General features: G+C 45.3%; 1 protein-coding gene across 1 annotated transcript; it reads left to right on the top strand.

The window, feature by feature from the left end:
- The first annotated feature begins 2,189 nt into the window (after positions 1–2,189).
- LOC137542327 (olfactory receptor 52M1-like) lies at positions 2,190–3,120 on the top strand. The gene is given in 2 exon segments (XM_068264156.1): positions 2,190–2,975; positions 2,977–3,120. Coding segments are annotated over 2 exon segments (930 nt in total).
- The last annotated feature ends 12,311 nt before the right edge of the window (positions 3,121–15,431 follow it).

Below are 15,431 nucleotides of genomic sequence, written 5' to 3'. Positions count from 1 at the left end.
TCCCTACCCGCGGGCGATCGACGGTGTTTTTCTTTTTCCGCACGGCACGATCGACGGACCGATCCGATTTCGGGAGGAAATCGGATCGGCGGGTGCGTTTAGTGCGATTGATTGGCAGCAGATTCGATCCCAGTGATCGAATCTGCTGTCGAAACGGCCGCAAATCGGGCCAGTGTATGGCCAGACATACTGATTGGGTTCCAGGCTGCTGTTAATTGATTTTGGGTGCAGATGGGCTTTAAATTGCAAAAAAAAAAAAAAAAAAATTTGTAGAAATGACAATGTTTGTAGAAATGTTCAATAAAAGTGGTGTTTTACTTCAATGTGGGGATCAGAGGGTAAGTGGGCCCGGTGACTTCTAGTTACACCCATGGCTCCTACTCACAATTTAGCAAACCTGTGCAATCGGTGCTGAGCTCACGCTTCTGCTTCCCCCACAACCCTGATAAGGTGCGTACACACATCCAATTTTGATTTGCCAATCGCTGACCATTTTTTTCCACCTCTATGTTGTATGAGATTCAACAGATTTTGAATACTATGAGGAGATTGTGTAGGAAAGCTCTCATACTACATGGTAAAATTGGCCAAGAGTTGACCAATTACATTTGGATGTGTGTATGCACCCTTTGTTCCTGCAATCTCACAATCCCCACAATGCATTGCCCAAGGACTAGTGGCAGTTGTAGTCATACCCTCTATAGGAATCTAAAGGAGGAAGATTAGTCGGAACGGCCAGACTTGTCTCTAACAGAATAATTAGGGGCAGGATGATTGGTAAAATTCTCCATATCTCCATCCAGTAGATGCTCAGGCTGTGGGATGCTGGGCCAGTGGTAGGCCGAAATTTCGCACATGCGAAATTTTGCATCGAAATTCGCAGTTCATCGTAATTGTAATGCAAAATTTCTGAGAAAATCATAATGAATTTCGTATGTAATAGTAGTATTTCCTAATTCCGCATCATTTTTCACGTAATTTTCGCAAAATTTCACATAATTTTGTGCCGACTTTAGCAGTTAATGGCAAAGCCCCCGTGCATGCTATTGCTACCAAAATTAAGGATACCCGAAGTGACATGTGACATGATGAGATAGACATGGGTATGTACAGTGCCTAGCGCACAAATAACTGTGCTGTGCTCCTTTTTTTCTTTCTCTGCCTGAAAGAGTTAAATATCAGGTATGTAAGTGGCTGACTCAGTACTGACTCAGACAGGAAGTGACTGCAGTGTGACCCTCACTGATAAGAAATTCCAACTATAAAACACTTTCCTAGCAGAAAATGGCTTCTGAGAGCCGGAAAGAGATAAAAAGGGGAATTTCTTATCAGTGAGGGTCACACTGTAGTCACTTCCTGTCTGAGTCAGGACTGAGTCAGCCACTTACATACCTGATATTTAAATCTTTCAGGCAGAGAAAAAAAAAGGAACACAGCCTAGTTATTTGTGTGCTAGGCACTGTACATACACATGTCTATCTCATCATGTCACATGTCAGTTCGGGTATCCTTTAAGAAGTAGAGTGGGTAAAAGTCAAAAAAAGAATTTTTTAAAAAGACCTTGTAGTTTTTGAGAAAATCGATTTAAAAAAGGCAAAGAAAAATAGTTTTTAAACTGTCATTTTTCAGAGTTTAAAAAACTATTTTTCTTTACATTTTTAAAATCGATTTTCTCTAAAACTATGAGGTCTTTTTGGAAAAAAAATTTTTTGACTTATACCCACTGTTCTCCTTAACATATTTTTGAAGCAATAGCATTTATGGTGGCTTTGCTATTAACTGCTAAAATCGGGATGACATTATGCAAAATTTTACACAAAATTACAAATGACTATGAGAAATCAATTGCATTTACAAATCGTAGTTACGTATATGCATAATTGCGAACATTTATGTGAGATTTTGCGTAATTGTATTTAGCTCATTATGATCATCCCTATGCTGGACTATTATAATGATGCAGCAGTCCACATCAAAAAGTCATAGGGGCAAAAAAAAAGGACAATGTTGCTGTAGGGCTTTCAAATAATGTTTTGAGAGTATTTATTTATTATTGGGGGTGGATGTGGAAGTGTTTATTGGATCAGGAGGGCAAAAGTTTGCCATATACTTGAAAAAAATAATATTTGCATGCAATCATCTTAACATATTTATTTCCATCTTTAGAACATGTATGTGTGAAGCTTATGATGGTGACAGCCAATAGCAGCTGCTTCCAGCCGCTCTCCTTCTTCCTATTGGGCATACCAGGCCTGGAACATCTCCATGTCTGGATTTCTGTTCCTTTCTGCTCCATATTCCTCTCTGCCATCATTGGGAACTCTACCGTCCTGCTCATCATCTTCATTGACACCAGTCTACACCAGCCCATGTACATCTACTTCTCTGTCCTGGCTTTTGTTGACCTAATACTTACCAATTCCACTGTACCCAAACTTCTCTCCATCTTCTGGTTCCAGTACAATGAGATTTCCTTCCGTTTGTGTCTCCTTCAGATGTTCTTCATCCATGCCTTCTCCACCACCGAGTCTGGCATCTTTCTAGCCATGGCCTATGATCGGTACGTTGCCATATGCAACCCTCTTCGCTACTCCATAATTGTGACGACAAGTGTTATTATAAAAAGTGGAGTGTTGGCGTTGCTTCGAGGCGTGGTGTACATCCTTCCATTGCCTCTCTTTGTGGTGAGAATCCACCAGTACACCAGCAACGTCATCCTCCACTCATACTGTGAGCACATGGCGGTAGTGAGACTATCGTGTTCTGATGCCTCTTTCAATGACCACCTTGGCATGATCATCGGCTTCCTTGTGCTGGTGATGGACTCAGTTTTCATTGTTTGCTCGTACACGATGATTCTTCGGGCTGTCCTGAAGCTGACCAAAAAGGCTGGAATGAAAGCCTTCGGGACATGCATCTCTCACGTCTCTGCAATATTGTGCTTCTATATTCCGATTCTTTGCTCTTCTCTTGTCGCACAGGTTTGGTAGGAACGTTCCTCACCATACACACATCCTACTGGCCAACTCCTACCTCCTTCTGCCCCCAATGTTGAACCCTCTGGTTTATGGCATCAGAACCAAACAAATCCGGAACCGAGTAATACAATTATTTTTCTAAAAACCTGCGAAGTATGACTTTTCCATCGCTTGGATCTTAAAGGGAACCTAAAGTGAGAGAGATATGTTGTCTGTCATATTTATTCCATGTAAAGCAATACCAGTTACCTGGCTATCCTGCTGATCCTCTGAATCAGACCCCTGAACAAGCATGCAGCAGATCAGGCGTTTCTGACATTACTGTCGGACTTGACAAAATTAGCTGCATGCTTGTTTCTGGTCTGATTCAGACACTACTGCAGCCAAATAGATTAGCAGGGCTGCCAGGCAACTGGTATTGTTTAAAAGGAAATAAATATGGCTGCCTCCGTATTCTTCTCACTTCAGATGTCCTTTAACTTACCGGTATGTTTTTGGTGATGTGGGAGGAAACCAGAGTGCCCAGAGGAAACTCAAGAAGAACATGCAGACTCGATGCAAATAATGCCTTGGATGGGATTCTAACCAGGGACTAGTGTTGGGCGAACAGTGTTCGCCACTGTTCGGGTTCTGCAGAACATCACCCTGTTCGGGTGATGTTCGGGTTCGGCCGTATGGCCGAACTAAGAGCGCATGGCCGAACGTTACCCGAACGTTCGGCTAGCGCTGTGATTGGCCGAACGGGTCACGTGTAGTGTTGGGTGAACATCTAGATGTTCGGGTTCGGGCCGAACATGGCCGCGATGTTCGGGTGTTCGAGCCGAACTCCGAACATAATGGAAGTCAATGGGGACCCGAACTTTCGTGCTTTGTAAAGCCTCCTTATATGCTACATACCCCAAATTTACAGGGTATGTGCACCTTGGGAGTGGGTACAAGAGGAAAAAAAATTTAGCAAAAAGAGCTTATAGTTTTTGAGAAAATCGATTTTAAAGTTTCAAAGGGAAAACTGTCTTTTAAATGCGGGAAATGTCTGTTTTCTTTGCACAGGTAACATGCTTTTTGTCGGCATAAATGTAATGCATATAAGAGGTTCCAGGAAAAGGGACCGGTAACGCTAACCCAGCAGCAGCAAACGTGATGGAACAGGAGGAGGGTGGCGCAGGAGGAGAAGGCCACGCTTTGAGACACAACAACCCAGGCCTTGCATGAGGACAAGAAGCGTGCGGATAGCAATTTGCGTTTTGTCGCCATGCAGTCATAAATGTAATACAGATGAGAGGTTCAATAAACAGGGACCGGAAACGCTAACCCATCACAGATGTTCATTGTTCATGTTACTTGGTTGGGGTCCGGGAGTGTTGCGTAGTCGTTTCCAATCCAGGATTGATTCATTTTAATTTGAGTCAGACGGTCTGCATTTTCTGTGGAGAGGCGGATACGCCGATCTGTGACAATGCCTCTGGCAGCACTGAAAAAGCGTTCCGACATAACGCTGGCTGCCGGGCAAGCCAGCACCTCTATTGCGTACATTGCCAGTTTGTGCCAGGTGTCTAGCTTCGATACCCAATAGTTGAAGGGTGCAGATGGATTGTTCAACACAGCTATGCCATCTGACATGTAGTCCTTGACCATCTTCTCCAGGCGATCGGTGTTGGAGGTGGATCTGCACGCTTGCTGTTCTGTGTGCTGCTGCATGGGTGTCAGAAAATGTTCCCACTCCAAGGACACTGCCGATACCATTCCCTTTTGGGCACTAGCTGCGGCTTGTGTTGTTTGCTGCCCTCCTGTTCGTCCTGGGTTTGCGGAAGTCAGTCTGTCGCTGTACAACTGGCTAGAGGAGGGGGAGGATGTCAATCTCCTCTTTAAAGTCTCCACAAGGGCCTGCTGGTATTCTTCCATTTTGACCTGTCGGACTCTTTCTTCAAGCAGTTTTGGAACATTGTGTTTGTACCGTGGATCCAGAAGGGTATAAACCCAGTAATTGGTGTTGTCCAGAATGCGCACAATGCATGGGTCGTGTTCAATGCAGTCCTAGGCCGAAGAGGTCATAGCCTAGGGTCACAAAAACCTGTTTATTTGGGCTATTTCAATGGTAGTGATGGTGACGTACATAAATCTCAGCCATGGCCGTTAGCAACGTCTGAATTTCACGAAATGTCTCATGCAGGTAGAAGACATATTGTTAGACTTGGATTCCAAAGATGGGGTCCCTACATCTCTGCAAACCAGAGTTACAGGGGTCCAAAATTGGTAAAATCCCCTATAGGCTTTCATTGGGCCTCCTATTTACAGTTCCAAAATCTCACATCTTTTCAAAGGGCAATTGATCAGCAGTGGCAAATTTTCTAGCATTGTAGGGACCCTTAAGGGGGAACATGACTGGTGAGTTTCGGGCCCCTAGGCCAAAGAGGTCATAGCCTAGGGTCACAAAAACCTGTTTATTTGGGTTATTTCAATGGTAGTGATGGTGACGTACATAAATCTCAGCCATGGCCGTTAGCAACGTCTGAATTTCACGAAATGTCTCATGCAGGTAGAAGACATATTGTTAGACTTGGATTCCAAAGATGGGGTCCCTACATCTCTGCAAACCAGAGTTACAGGGGTCCAAAATTGGTAAAATCCCCCATAGACTTTCATTGCCTCCCTATTTCACTTTACAAAATCTCACATCTTTTCAAAAGGCAATGGCTCAGCAGTACCAAATTTTCTAGCATTGTAGGGACCCTTAGGGGGAACATGACTGGTGAGTTTCGGGCCCCTAGGCCAAAGAGGTCATAGCCTAGGGTCACAAAAACCTGTTTATTTGGGCTATTTCAATGGTAGTGATGGTGACGTACATAAATCTCAGCTATGACCGTTAGCAACGTCTGAATTTCACGAAATGTCTCATGCAGGTAGAAGACATATTGTTAGACTTGGATTCCAAAGATGGGGTCCCTACATCTCTGAAAACCAGAGTTACAGGGGTCCAAAATTGGTAAAATCCCCCATAGACTTTCATTGCCTCCCTATTTCACTTTCCAAAATCTCACATCTTTTCAAAGGGCAATGGCTCAGCAGTACCAAATTTTCTAGCATTGTAGGGACCCTTAGGGGGAACATGACTGGTGAGTTTCGGGCCCCTAGGCCAAAGAGGTCATAGCCTAGGGTCACAAAAACCTGTTTATTTGGGCTATTTCAATGGTAGTGATGGTGACGTACATAAATCTCAGCCATGGCCGTTAGCAACGTCTGAATTTCACGAAATGTCTCATGCAGGTAGAAGACATATTGTTAGACTTGGATTCCAAAGATGGGGTCCCTACATCTCTGCAAACCAGAGTTACAGGGGTCCAAAATTGGTAAAATCCCCCATAGACTTTCATTGCCTCCCTATTTCACTTTCCAAAATCTCACATCTTTTCAAAGGGCAATGGCTCAGCAGTACCAAATTTTCTAGCATTGTAGGGACCCTTAGGGGGAACATGACTGGTGAGTTTCGGGCCCCTAGGCCAAAGAGGTCATAGCCTAGGGTCACAAAAACCTGTTTATTTGGGCTATTTCAATGGTAGTGATGGTGACGTACATAAATCTCAGCTATGGCCGTTAGCAACGTTTGAATTTCACGAAATGTCTCATGCAGGTAGAAGACATATTGTTAGACTTGGATTCCAAAGATGGGGTCCCTACATCTCTGCAAACCAGAGTTACAGGGGTCCAAAATTGGTAAAATCCCCCATAGACTTTCATTGCCTCCCTATTTCACTTTCCAAAATCTCACATCTTTTCAAAGGGCAATGGCTCAGCAGTACCAAATTTTCTAGCATTGTAGGGACCCTTAGGGGGATCATGACTGGTGAGTTTTGCCACTGCTGAGCCATTGCCCTTTGAAATGGTGTGAGATTTTGGAACGGTAAATAGTAGGCCCAATGAAAGCCTATGGGGGATTTTACCAATTTTGGACCCCTGTAACTCTGGTTTGCAGAGATGTAGGGACCCCATCTTTGGAATCCAAGTCTAACAATATGTCTTCTACCTGCATGAGACATTTCGTGAAATTCAGACGTTGCTAATGGCCATGGCTGAGATTTATGTACGTCACCATCACTACCATTGAAATAGCCCAAATAAACAGGTTTTTGTGACCCTAGGCTATGACCTCTTCGGCCTAGGACTGCATTGAATGCGACCCAGGCATTGTGCGCATTCTGGACAACACCAATTACTGGGTTTATACCCTTCTGGATCCACGGTACAAACACAATGTTCCAAAACTGCTTGAAGAAAGAGTCCGACAGGTCAAAATTGAAGAATACCAGCAGGCCCTTGTGGAGACTTTAAAGAGGAGATTGACATCCTCCCCCTCCTCTAGCCAGTTGTACGCCGACAGACTGACTTCCGCAAACCCAGGACGACCAGGAGGGCAGCAAACAACACAAGCCGCAGCTAGTGCCCAAAAGGGAATGGTATCGGCAGTGTCCTTGGAGTGGGAAAATTTTCTGACACCCATGCAGCAGCACACAGAACAGCAAGCGTGCAGATCCACCTCCAACACCGATCGCCTGGAGAAGATGGTCAAGGACTACATGTCAGATGGCATAGCTGTGTTGAACAATCCATCTGCACCCTTCAACTATTAGGTATCGAAGCTAGACACCTGGCACAAACTGGCAATGTACGCAATAGAGGTGCTGGCTTGCCCGGCAGCCAGCGTTATGTCGGAACGCTGTTTTAGTGCTGCCGGAGGCATCGTCACAGATCGGCGTATCCGCCTCTCCACAGAAAATGCAGACCGTCTGACTCAAATTAAAATGAATCAATCCTGGATTGGAAACGACTACGCAACACTCCCGGACCCCAACCAAGTAACATGAACAATGAACATCTGTGATGGGTTAGCGTTTCCGGTCCCTGTTTATTGAACCTCTCATCTGTATTAAATTTATGACTGCATGGCGACAAAACGCAAATTGCTATCCGCACGCTTCTTGTCCTCATGCAAGGCCTGGGTTGTTGTGTCTCACAAAGCGTGGCCTTCTCCTCCTGCGCCACCCTCCTCCTGTTCCATCACGTGTGCTGCTGCTGGGTTAGCGTTACCGGTCCCTTTTCCTGGAACCTCTTATATGTATTACATTTATGACTGCATGCCGACAAAAAGCATGTTACCTGTGCAAAGAAAACAGACATTTCCCGCATTTAAAAGACAGTTTTCCCTTTGAAACTTAAAAATCGATTTTCTCAAAAACTATAAGCTCATTTTGCTAAAAATGTTTTTCTCTTGTACCCACTCCCAAGGTGCACATACCCTGTAAATTTGGGGTATGTAGCATGTAAGGAAGCTTTACAAAGCACGAAAGTTCGGGTCCCCATTGACTTCCATTATGTTCCGAGTTCGGGTCGAACACCCGAACATCACGGCGATGTTCGGCGAACGTTCGCGAACCCGAACATCTAGGTGTTTGCCCAACACTACCAGGGACCCAGCTCTGCAAGGCAAGCACGCTATCCCCTATGTCACTGTGCTGCTGAATGATTTAAAAACCCTTTATTAAAATAAAAATTAAAAAATAAAAATTAGTACATAAATATTTACAGAAAAAGAAAGTAAAAAAAAAACAAAAACCTTTCCCCACATGGCCTCAATTCTGGTAGCTATGTGAGGTAAATATTTTTTTGTAGGTAAAATACCTAATTTTCCTCTTTTGTTTGTTTAGCAATTGTGGAAGATTTGTCTGCATTTCCGAACATGAGATAAAACATGAGGTAAAACATGAGGTAAATGCATAACATGAGGTAAAACATGAGGTATTTCAGTAGTAAGCATGCAGTACATAAAAAATAGGACACAGGCATTCTGTAACCTGCTGTTCTTATTTACCGTGCTTGAATAAACTACCTCTGCATTGGAGTGTCGGAGTCCACTTTCTTCATTTCAGAGTACATAAAAAATCATAGTCTTTAATTGTCTTCCATAAGTTAGGATAGTCTTTGGAAGATGTTTTTTTTTTTTTTTTTGAGGGGGAAGGTGTATTGGATTATGTAGCAACCTATGAAAAGTATATTTTTAGGCATCCCCTATAAAACAAAAATCCAGTAAATATTGTATTTATGCTGTTCTTTTCTATTACACAGCCTGAATAGGAACTCCAGTAAGGCTGCTTTCACAGTGGGAGGTTACAGGCGCACGTTAGAGCAGCTAGTAACGCTCCCCCAACTCACAGCACTGAAAAATCAATGGGCTGTTCACAGTGCCCACGTTGCGTTACATTGTAACGCTGCAAGTTCAATGAAAGTGCAGCATGCTGTGCGTTCTACACGGCATTCCCCGCGTTAGACTGTTTGCACATGCTCAGTATTGTGTGTTTTTTTTTTTATTTTGAGCAGGAGAGGAGGAGGGGAGAGTCCGCTATTGTTAGCCACATGGCTAATTAATATTCACTGCATTGCAGTGTAGTGATGGGCAGTTCGGCTCGATTCATTGAATCGAATCATTGAAAAGAGCCGGATTTCCCATCTCTACTGTTCAGAATCGATTCATTGAAAAGAGTCGGTGTTTGATCTGTGCTGGGGGCTGTAGAGCCCACCCAGCACAGATCTTCTAAAACAGCACTGGTCCTAAAGGGTGGGTCCTCAAGTGGTTAAGAAGGGTTTTGGAGGACATAGTGTGTCAGAGCACTTCAGAACCCACCACCAATGTAATCCGGGGGGGCTACATTTTTCTGACCTTGAAAAGATGGAATATGGGTGGAGGGGATGCCATAAGGTACAACATATATCCAGGAAAGAGACAAGATGGATATATGGGTTGGGGAGTTTGCAACCGGGATAGCTGAATATTGACCTGGATCTCAATTGCTTTATAGCTGATAATTGATAGTATGATAGATATAAGAGAACAACAGGATGTACAGTATATAAATGGTATATAAGACATATGAGGACAGTATGAGCTTGTTTAGGGGGGTTCCTTTTAATTGACTTTGGCTTCAATTCATCAAAGGGTGTTCGATAACAAAACCCCAGTCCTTAAAATACCGCATTCGGTATTTTACACTTCACTGTGCTAATTCATCAATATTTTCCCATGTGTGGTAGAGGTTCGTTAAGTTACCGAACTACTAGGCTTCAATTCATCAAAGGCTGTTAGATAACAGCAGAGTGGTGCAGAGCAGCTTGGAATGTCCGTGTGTTGTTACAAGCTGATAACAATAGAAGGCATCCAGACATCCCTTTGTGATGTAAACGTGTTATATTTACTGTTATTTATACTGCCTCTGCTGCTCTGAATCTGTCGATCAGTCTTTCTTAACATTTTATTTATTTGCCACAACGTAGATGAACTTCCTGGAGACATTACAAATGCCATGCTTGGTGATTTCACCACCAGCATCTTTGCATTATCAAACAGGGCCTGAAAGGGTTACACCACCGAAGGGAATCTGGGGATATATTTTGACCCGTTTCTCTGCTCACTGCTTGGGGGGTCTGAAAGCTTGTGTGGAGAAGCCTGTGTGACCTATCAGCAGCACTTGCAGGAGAACAGGGGCTGTTTCTATTGGCTGCCTGCTCCTGCTAATCATGAAAACATTCACACAGAAGGCTTTCGAAGCCTGTAAGGACAGGGGAGAGCTGGAGATAAACACAGAATGTGCTAGCGAATGTGGGAACCTTGATGAATTAACATTTGTTGAGCACATGTCGGTAATTTATCTCATTGCTCTGTCATTTCAGCTTCTCATTCGGTAACAGCTTTGATGAATTAACATTTTCTAAAGTGCTTCGTTAAGTCAGCTGTTTTCAGCATTACCGAATGCGGTAATGCTTGATGAATTGAAGCCATGTATGTAATGGTGTGGACAAATGATGTGAACGGGCCTTCCGCTTTGCAGGGTGGGCTGTAAGTCAAGAGTGTAGGGAGGGGTGGCCCCATTGGCAATAAGTTTTATTCATATTCCCTGTATTAAGGACATTCCCTGCATTGAGTACAGTTGCCCAAAGTGTGGAATGGATGGCTAACTGAAGTAGAATGGGGGGAAGTTCTGCCAATAGGAAGTGGGGATGGGGGCACCCAATCAACATGCAGACTAGCCAATAAGGTTAAAATGACGCGTTCGTAATGACGCGTATGACGCAGATAAAGGCAGACAATTAGTGCAACCCAAGAGACAACATGTGATGACGCGTACGTACTGACGCATGTGACGCGGATGGATGATGTGTACATGCTGACGCGTATGATGCGGAAAATGGTGGCCAAACGCAGACGTAATGACGCATGTAGTGCGTGCGGACGCGACCAATCGATAGAGATGGAAGGAAACATGTGATCACGCGTACGTCTTGACGCGTATGATGCAGAGGGAAGCGGCCAATCAGCACTAAGGAAAAGGATATAAGAACCCTGGTAATGAGTCCAACCCCCATGCCCCTGATGAGTCACGAGGAAGTGACGAAATCGATCGGGCGGGAGGTTGAACATACCAGGAAGTGAACGGCCGGTGGAGGCGGTGGTGTCTGCAAGCTGAGTGGTGGGGGAGCTGGAGGACCCAACACAAGCTGTGCCCTGCCAGGCAACAGGGGGAGAGCCTGTAAAACTCTATGGGCCTGATTCACAAAGCGGTGATAACTCATTTATCACGCCTAAAAGACTTTAGGCGCGATAACTTTTGCACTGCTGAGTTAGCACCGTTTTGTGCTCTTTATTGCGCGCAAAGTCCCGCGCGCAAGGTTTTGCGCGCGAAAACGCGCAACTCCGCGCGCAGCGCCCATAGGGTTTAATGGGCGCATCGCGCACACTGCACTGTGCGCAAAACGTTGCGCGTGGGAATTTCGCGCGAGTTTCATTTTATCATGCCTAAACTGAGTTTAGGCGTGATAAAGGGCTTTTCACAGGCGTGCTCCGCGCGCAGCGCCCATAGGGTTTAATGGGCGCATCGCGCACACTGCACTGTGCGCAAAACGTTGCGCGTGGGAATTTCGCGCGAGTTTCATTTTATCATGCCTAAACTGAGTTTAGGCGTGATAAAGGGCTTTTCACAGGCGTGCAAACACTTTGCACCGCTTTGTGAATCAGGCCCAATGTGTGCAATACCTTTTGGAGCATGTGAGTGCAATTTTATAATTAAAGTTTTAAGTGTTATACGGAGTTACGCTATGCAGGCTATTTCTTTGAGGTACTTTGCATGGATAATGTGGAGGATGATGGTGGTCTAAAAGCACAGCATTACAGCGGTACCAGGACCCTGAAGTACTGAGGCTCCTGGATTTGTGCATGGTTGCCAGTCTAGCAGTGGCCAATACATCTGGTGAGTCTGTTTACTGTTGGGTGTCCATGGTGATGGTGGCACAAGAGATCAAGAAACTGCATATAAGAACGGCATATGAGAAGAACTCCTGATTGATGTTTATGTGGACTTTTATATGAATTAGGATGTGCGCTGAAACGATTGTGGACAAGTACTACTGTGTTAGCTTACTACAGAACGGCTGTGCTGCTGAGCAGTGCCAGTGTGACAGTTAGTGTTCACTAGTGTCTTCTCCTCTGCTGTCTGACTGTCACTCGGTCGGCACTAGGGTTGCCACCCGGCCGGTATCTCTCCGGCCCAGCCGTAAAATTAATTAAAAAGCCGCTGCCGGAAAAATGTTTTTACCGGCAATGTATCCAGCCGGTAATTTGGACTGTTCCACAAGAGCAGAGGGGGAGACGCCTGATCTGTTACAATAATACTTCTAAGGCCTCGTTCACATCTGCTGCGCTGAAAAACGTGTTAAAGCGCATGGTAAAAAACGCATGCGCTTGTGCGCGCTTTAGTCCGCGTTTCTGTGCGTTGCGCTGCGCTTCTTTAAAGCACGTTTTGCTTACTGTAGCAGCAGCAGTTGTCAATAAAACTTTGTTTTTGTATGTAAATGTATTTTTTTCTCCAATTAGGGGTAAAAAACGCATGCGCTTCTATGCGCTTGTACGCGCTTCTATGCGCTAAAAAAGCGGACCCATTCACTTGCATTGCTGTGCGCTTTACAGCTCAACGCACAGAAATGCCTGCAACACTACGTTTTTGTAACGCTGCTCAGCGCAGCGCATAGATGTGAACCAGCTACATTTAGTTACATGGGAAAGTAAATACCTTGCTGAACGCACAGGGCAGTGCGCTGTGGAAAACGCACAGAAACGGCCCTGATGTGAACGAGGCCTGAGGCTACAGGCTGTTCTCCCCCTCAGGCTCCCTCCCCCATGGTGCTGTTCCTGTTGATAACGTCCAGCGTGCTCTACGTGACGTCACTGTGGAGCCTGAGCAGCCTGTCAGGAGGGAGTGCTGTAGCCTGCGCGGACTGAGAGCCGAGAAGTTCTCTGTCTGTGAGCAAAAGTGATGGCAGAACCAGCCGAGGAGGGGGGCCTGACTCTCTCCATCCCCCTCCCTCTCCTCGTGTGTGTCCATCGTGTGTCTGCATTCAGCCTTGTAAACTATCGGCTCACATTCCTTTATCTCCTGACTTTCTTCTTCTTCTCTCTGCCTGGCTATTCATTCCTTCTCTGCTCTCCTCAGCATGGCAGATTTATTGCTGATGCTGCCTGTGTGTAACTTTACACCCTTTCCCTGCTGGTTACTTGTTTTATTTGCTGCAGGACAGCCCCTTGTTTTCCTGTATGGCTATGTGTAGTTTTTTTTTTTTTTTTTTGGTACTACGTCATTCTGGTTCATTGCTGCTAATGGCATTTAGGACACCTGTAATATCATTAAAAATAAATAATAATAACTTACCTGCGGCTTCTACCAGCCCCCTGCAATCACCGTGTGCCCGCATCGGGACAAAATGATCCTCAAGTCCCCCACCGCGGCTCACTTTAGTTTTTTCCGGTCAGGCGTGGCCACTGCGCTTGTGCGTTCCTGGCTGCACACGACCTCACTCCCACTCACGTCCCCGGGAGTTTCCTGCACAGGTGCAGTACAAGGTTTTCTGGTACTGCGGCGGATGCTCTCGGCTATGTGAGCGGGAGTCAGGAAGCCCGTAGCCAGGGCCACACAATGGCGGCGCCTGACTGGAAAAATAAAAGTGACCCACGGCGGGGGACCAGAGGATCGTTTTGTCCTGATGCAGGCACACGGCGATTGCAGGGGGCTGTTTAGAAGCCCCAGGTAAGTTCATTTTTTTTTTAATGATATTACAGGTGTTCTTTAACAATTACCATATTTACCACATCTACATTCTATATTTTCAGGGGACATTAGCCCTAATGTAGATCTTTGTACGCTGGCCAATACAACATGCACCATCTTCTCCACGCGACCGGCAGCTTCTGCTCACTTTGTAATTCTTGGCAGTCATGCACATGTCTGCCGCAATGCATGCTGGGAGATGTAGTCCATGGATGCAAGTACAGTGTTGTACTCGCATCCAGGGACCTCATCTCCCAGCATGCATTGGGGCATGCATGTAACTATGCCAGGAATTATAACTATGCCAGGATTACCAACAGTGGCGGCTCCAGGAAATTTTTTTAGAGGGTGCTATGCAGGTGCTGGACCAATTTCCGGGGGAGCTGACGACCTGCGGCGCGCAAAGCGCGGCGCAGCAAAAAATGGGTGCGGCTACAACCTGCGGCGCGCTAAGCGCGCCGCGGTGAAAAAATGGGCGTGGTCATGACCGGATGGGGGTGGGGCTAACTGTAATTTAAAGTGAACCCAGGGTGAGAGTGATATGGTGGCTGCCATATTTATTTCCTTTTAAACAATACTAGTTGCCTGGCAGCCCTGCTGATCTATTTGGCTGTAGTAGTGAACTGAATTACACCAGAAACAAGCCATGCAGCTAATCTTGTCAGTTCTGACAATATTGTCAGAAACCCCTGACCTGCTGCATGCTTGTTCAGGGTCTATGGTTGAAAGAATAAGAGGCAGAGGACCAGCACGGCAGCCAGGCAACTGGTATTGCTTAAAGGGAGATAAATATGGCAGCCTCCATATTATTCTCACCTCGGGTTCCCTTTAAAAGTGCAACGCAAAGACAGAGGGCCCAAGTTTTGGTGACCCTTTTCCCAGAAAATTCACATAATTGTGCAGGTTTTCTCAAGAAAATACACGTAATGTGAGCAGATTTTAACAAAAAACACGTCCAATGACCCCAATATGCACAATCGTTATCAGATATGGCTCCAATATGCACAATCGGTAGCAGATATGGCTCCAATATGCACAATCGGTAGCAGATATGACCCCAATATGCACAATCGGTAGCAGATATGGCCCCAATATGCACAATCGGTAGCAGATATGACCCCAATATGCACAATCAGTAGCAGATATGGCCCCAATATGCACAATCGGTAGCAGATATGACCCCAATATGCACAATCGGTAGCAGATATGACCCCAATATGCACAATCGGTAGCAGATATGACCCCAATATGCACAATCGGTAGCAGATATGACCCCAATATGCACAATCGGTAGCAGATATGACCCCAATAT

Source organism: Hyperolius riggenbachi, chromosome 2 (assembly GCF_040937935.1).
Source record: "Hyperolius riggenbachi isolate aHypRig1 chromosome 2, aHypRig1.pri, whole genome shotgun sequence".
Taxonomy (NCBI): domain Eukaryota; kingdom Metazoa; phylum Chordata; class Amphibia; order Anura; family Hyperoliidae; genus Hyperolius; species Hyperolius riggenbachi.
Note: the sequence above shows the minus strand (reverse complement) of the source record. Positions and strands in the feature narration are given on the sequence as shown.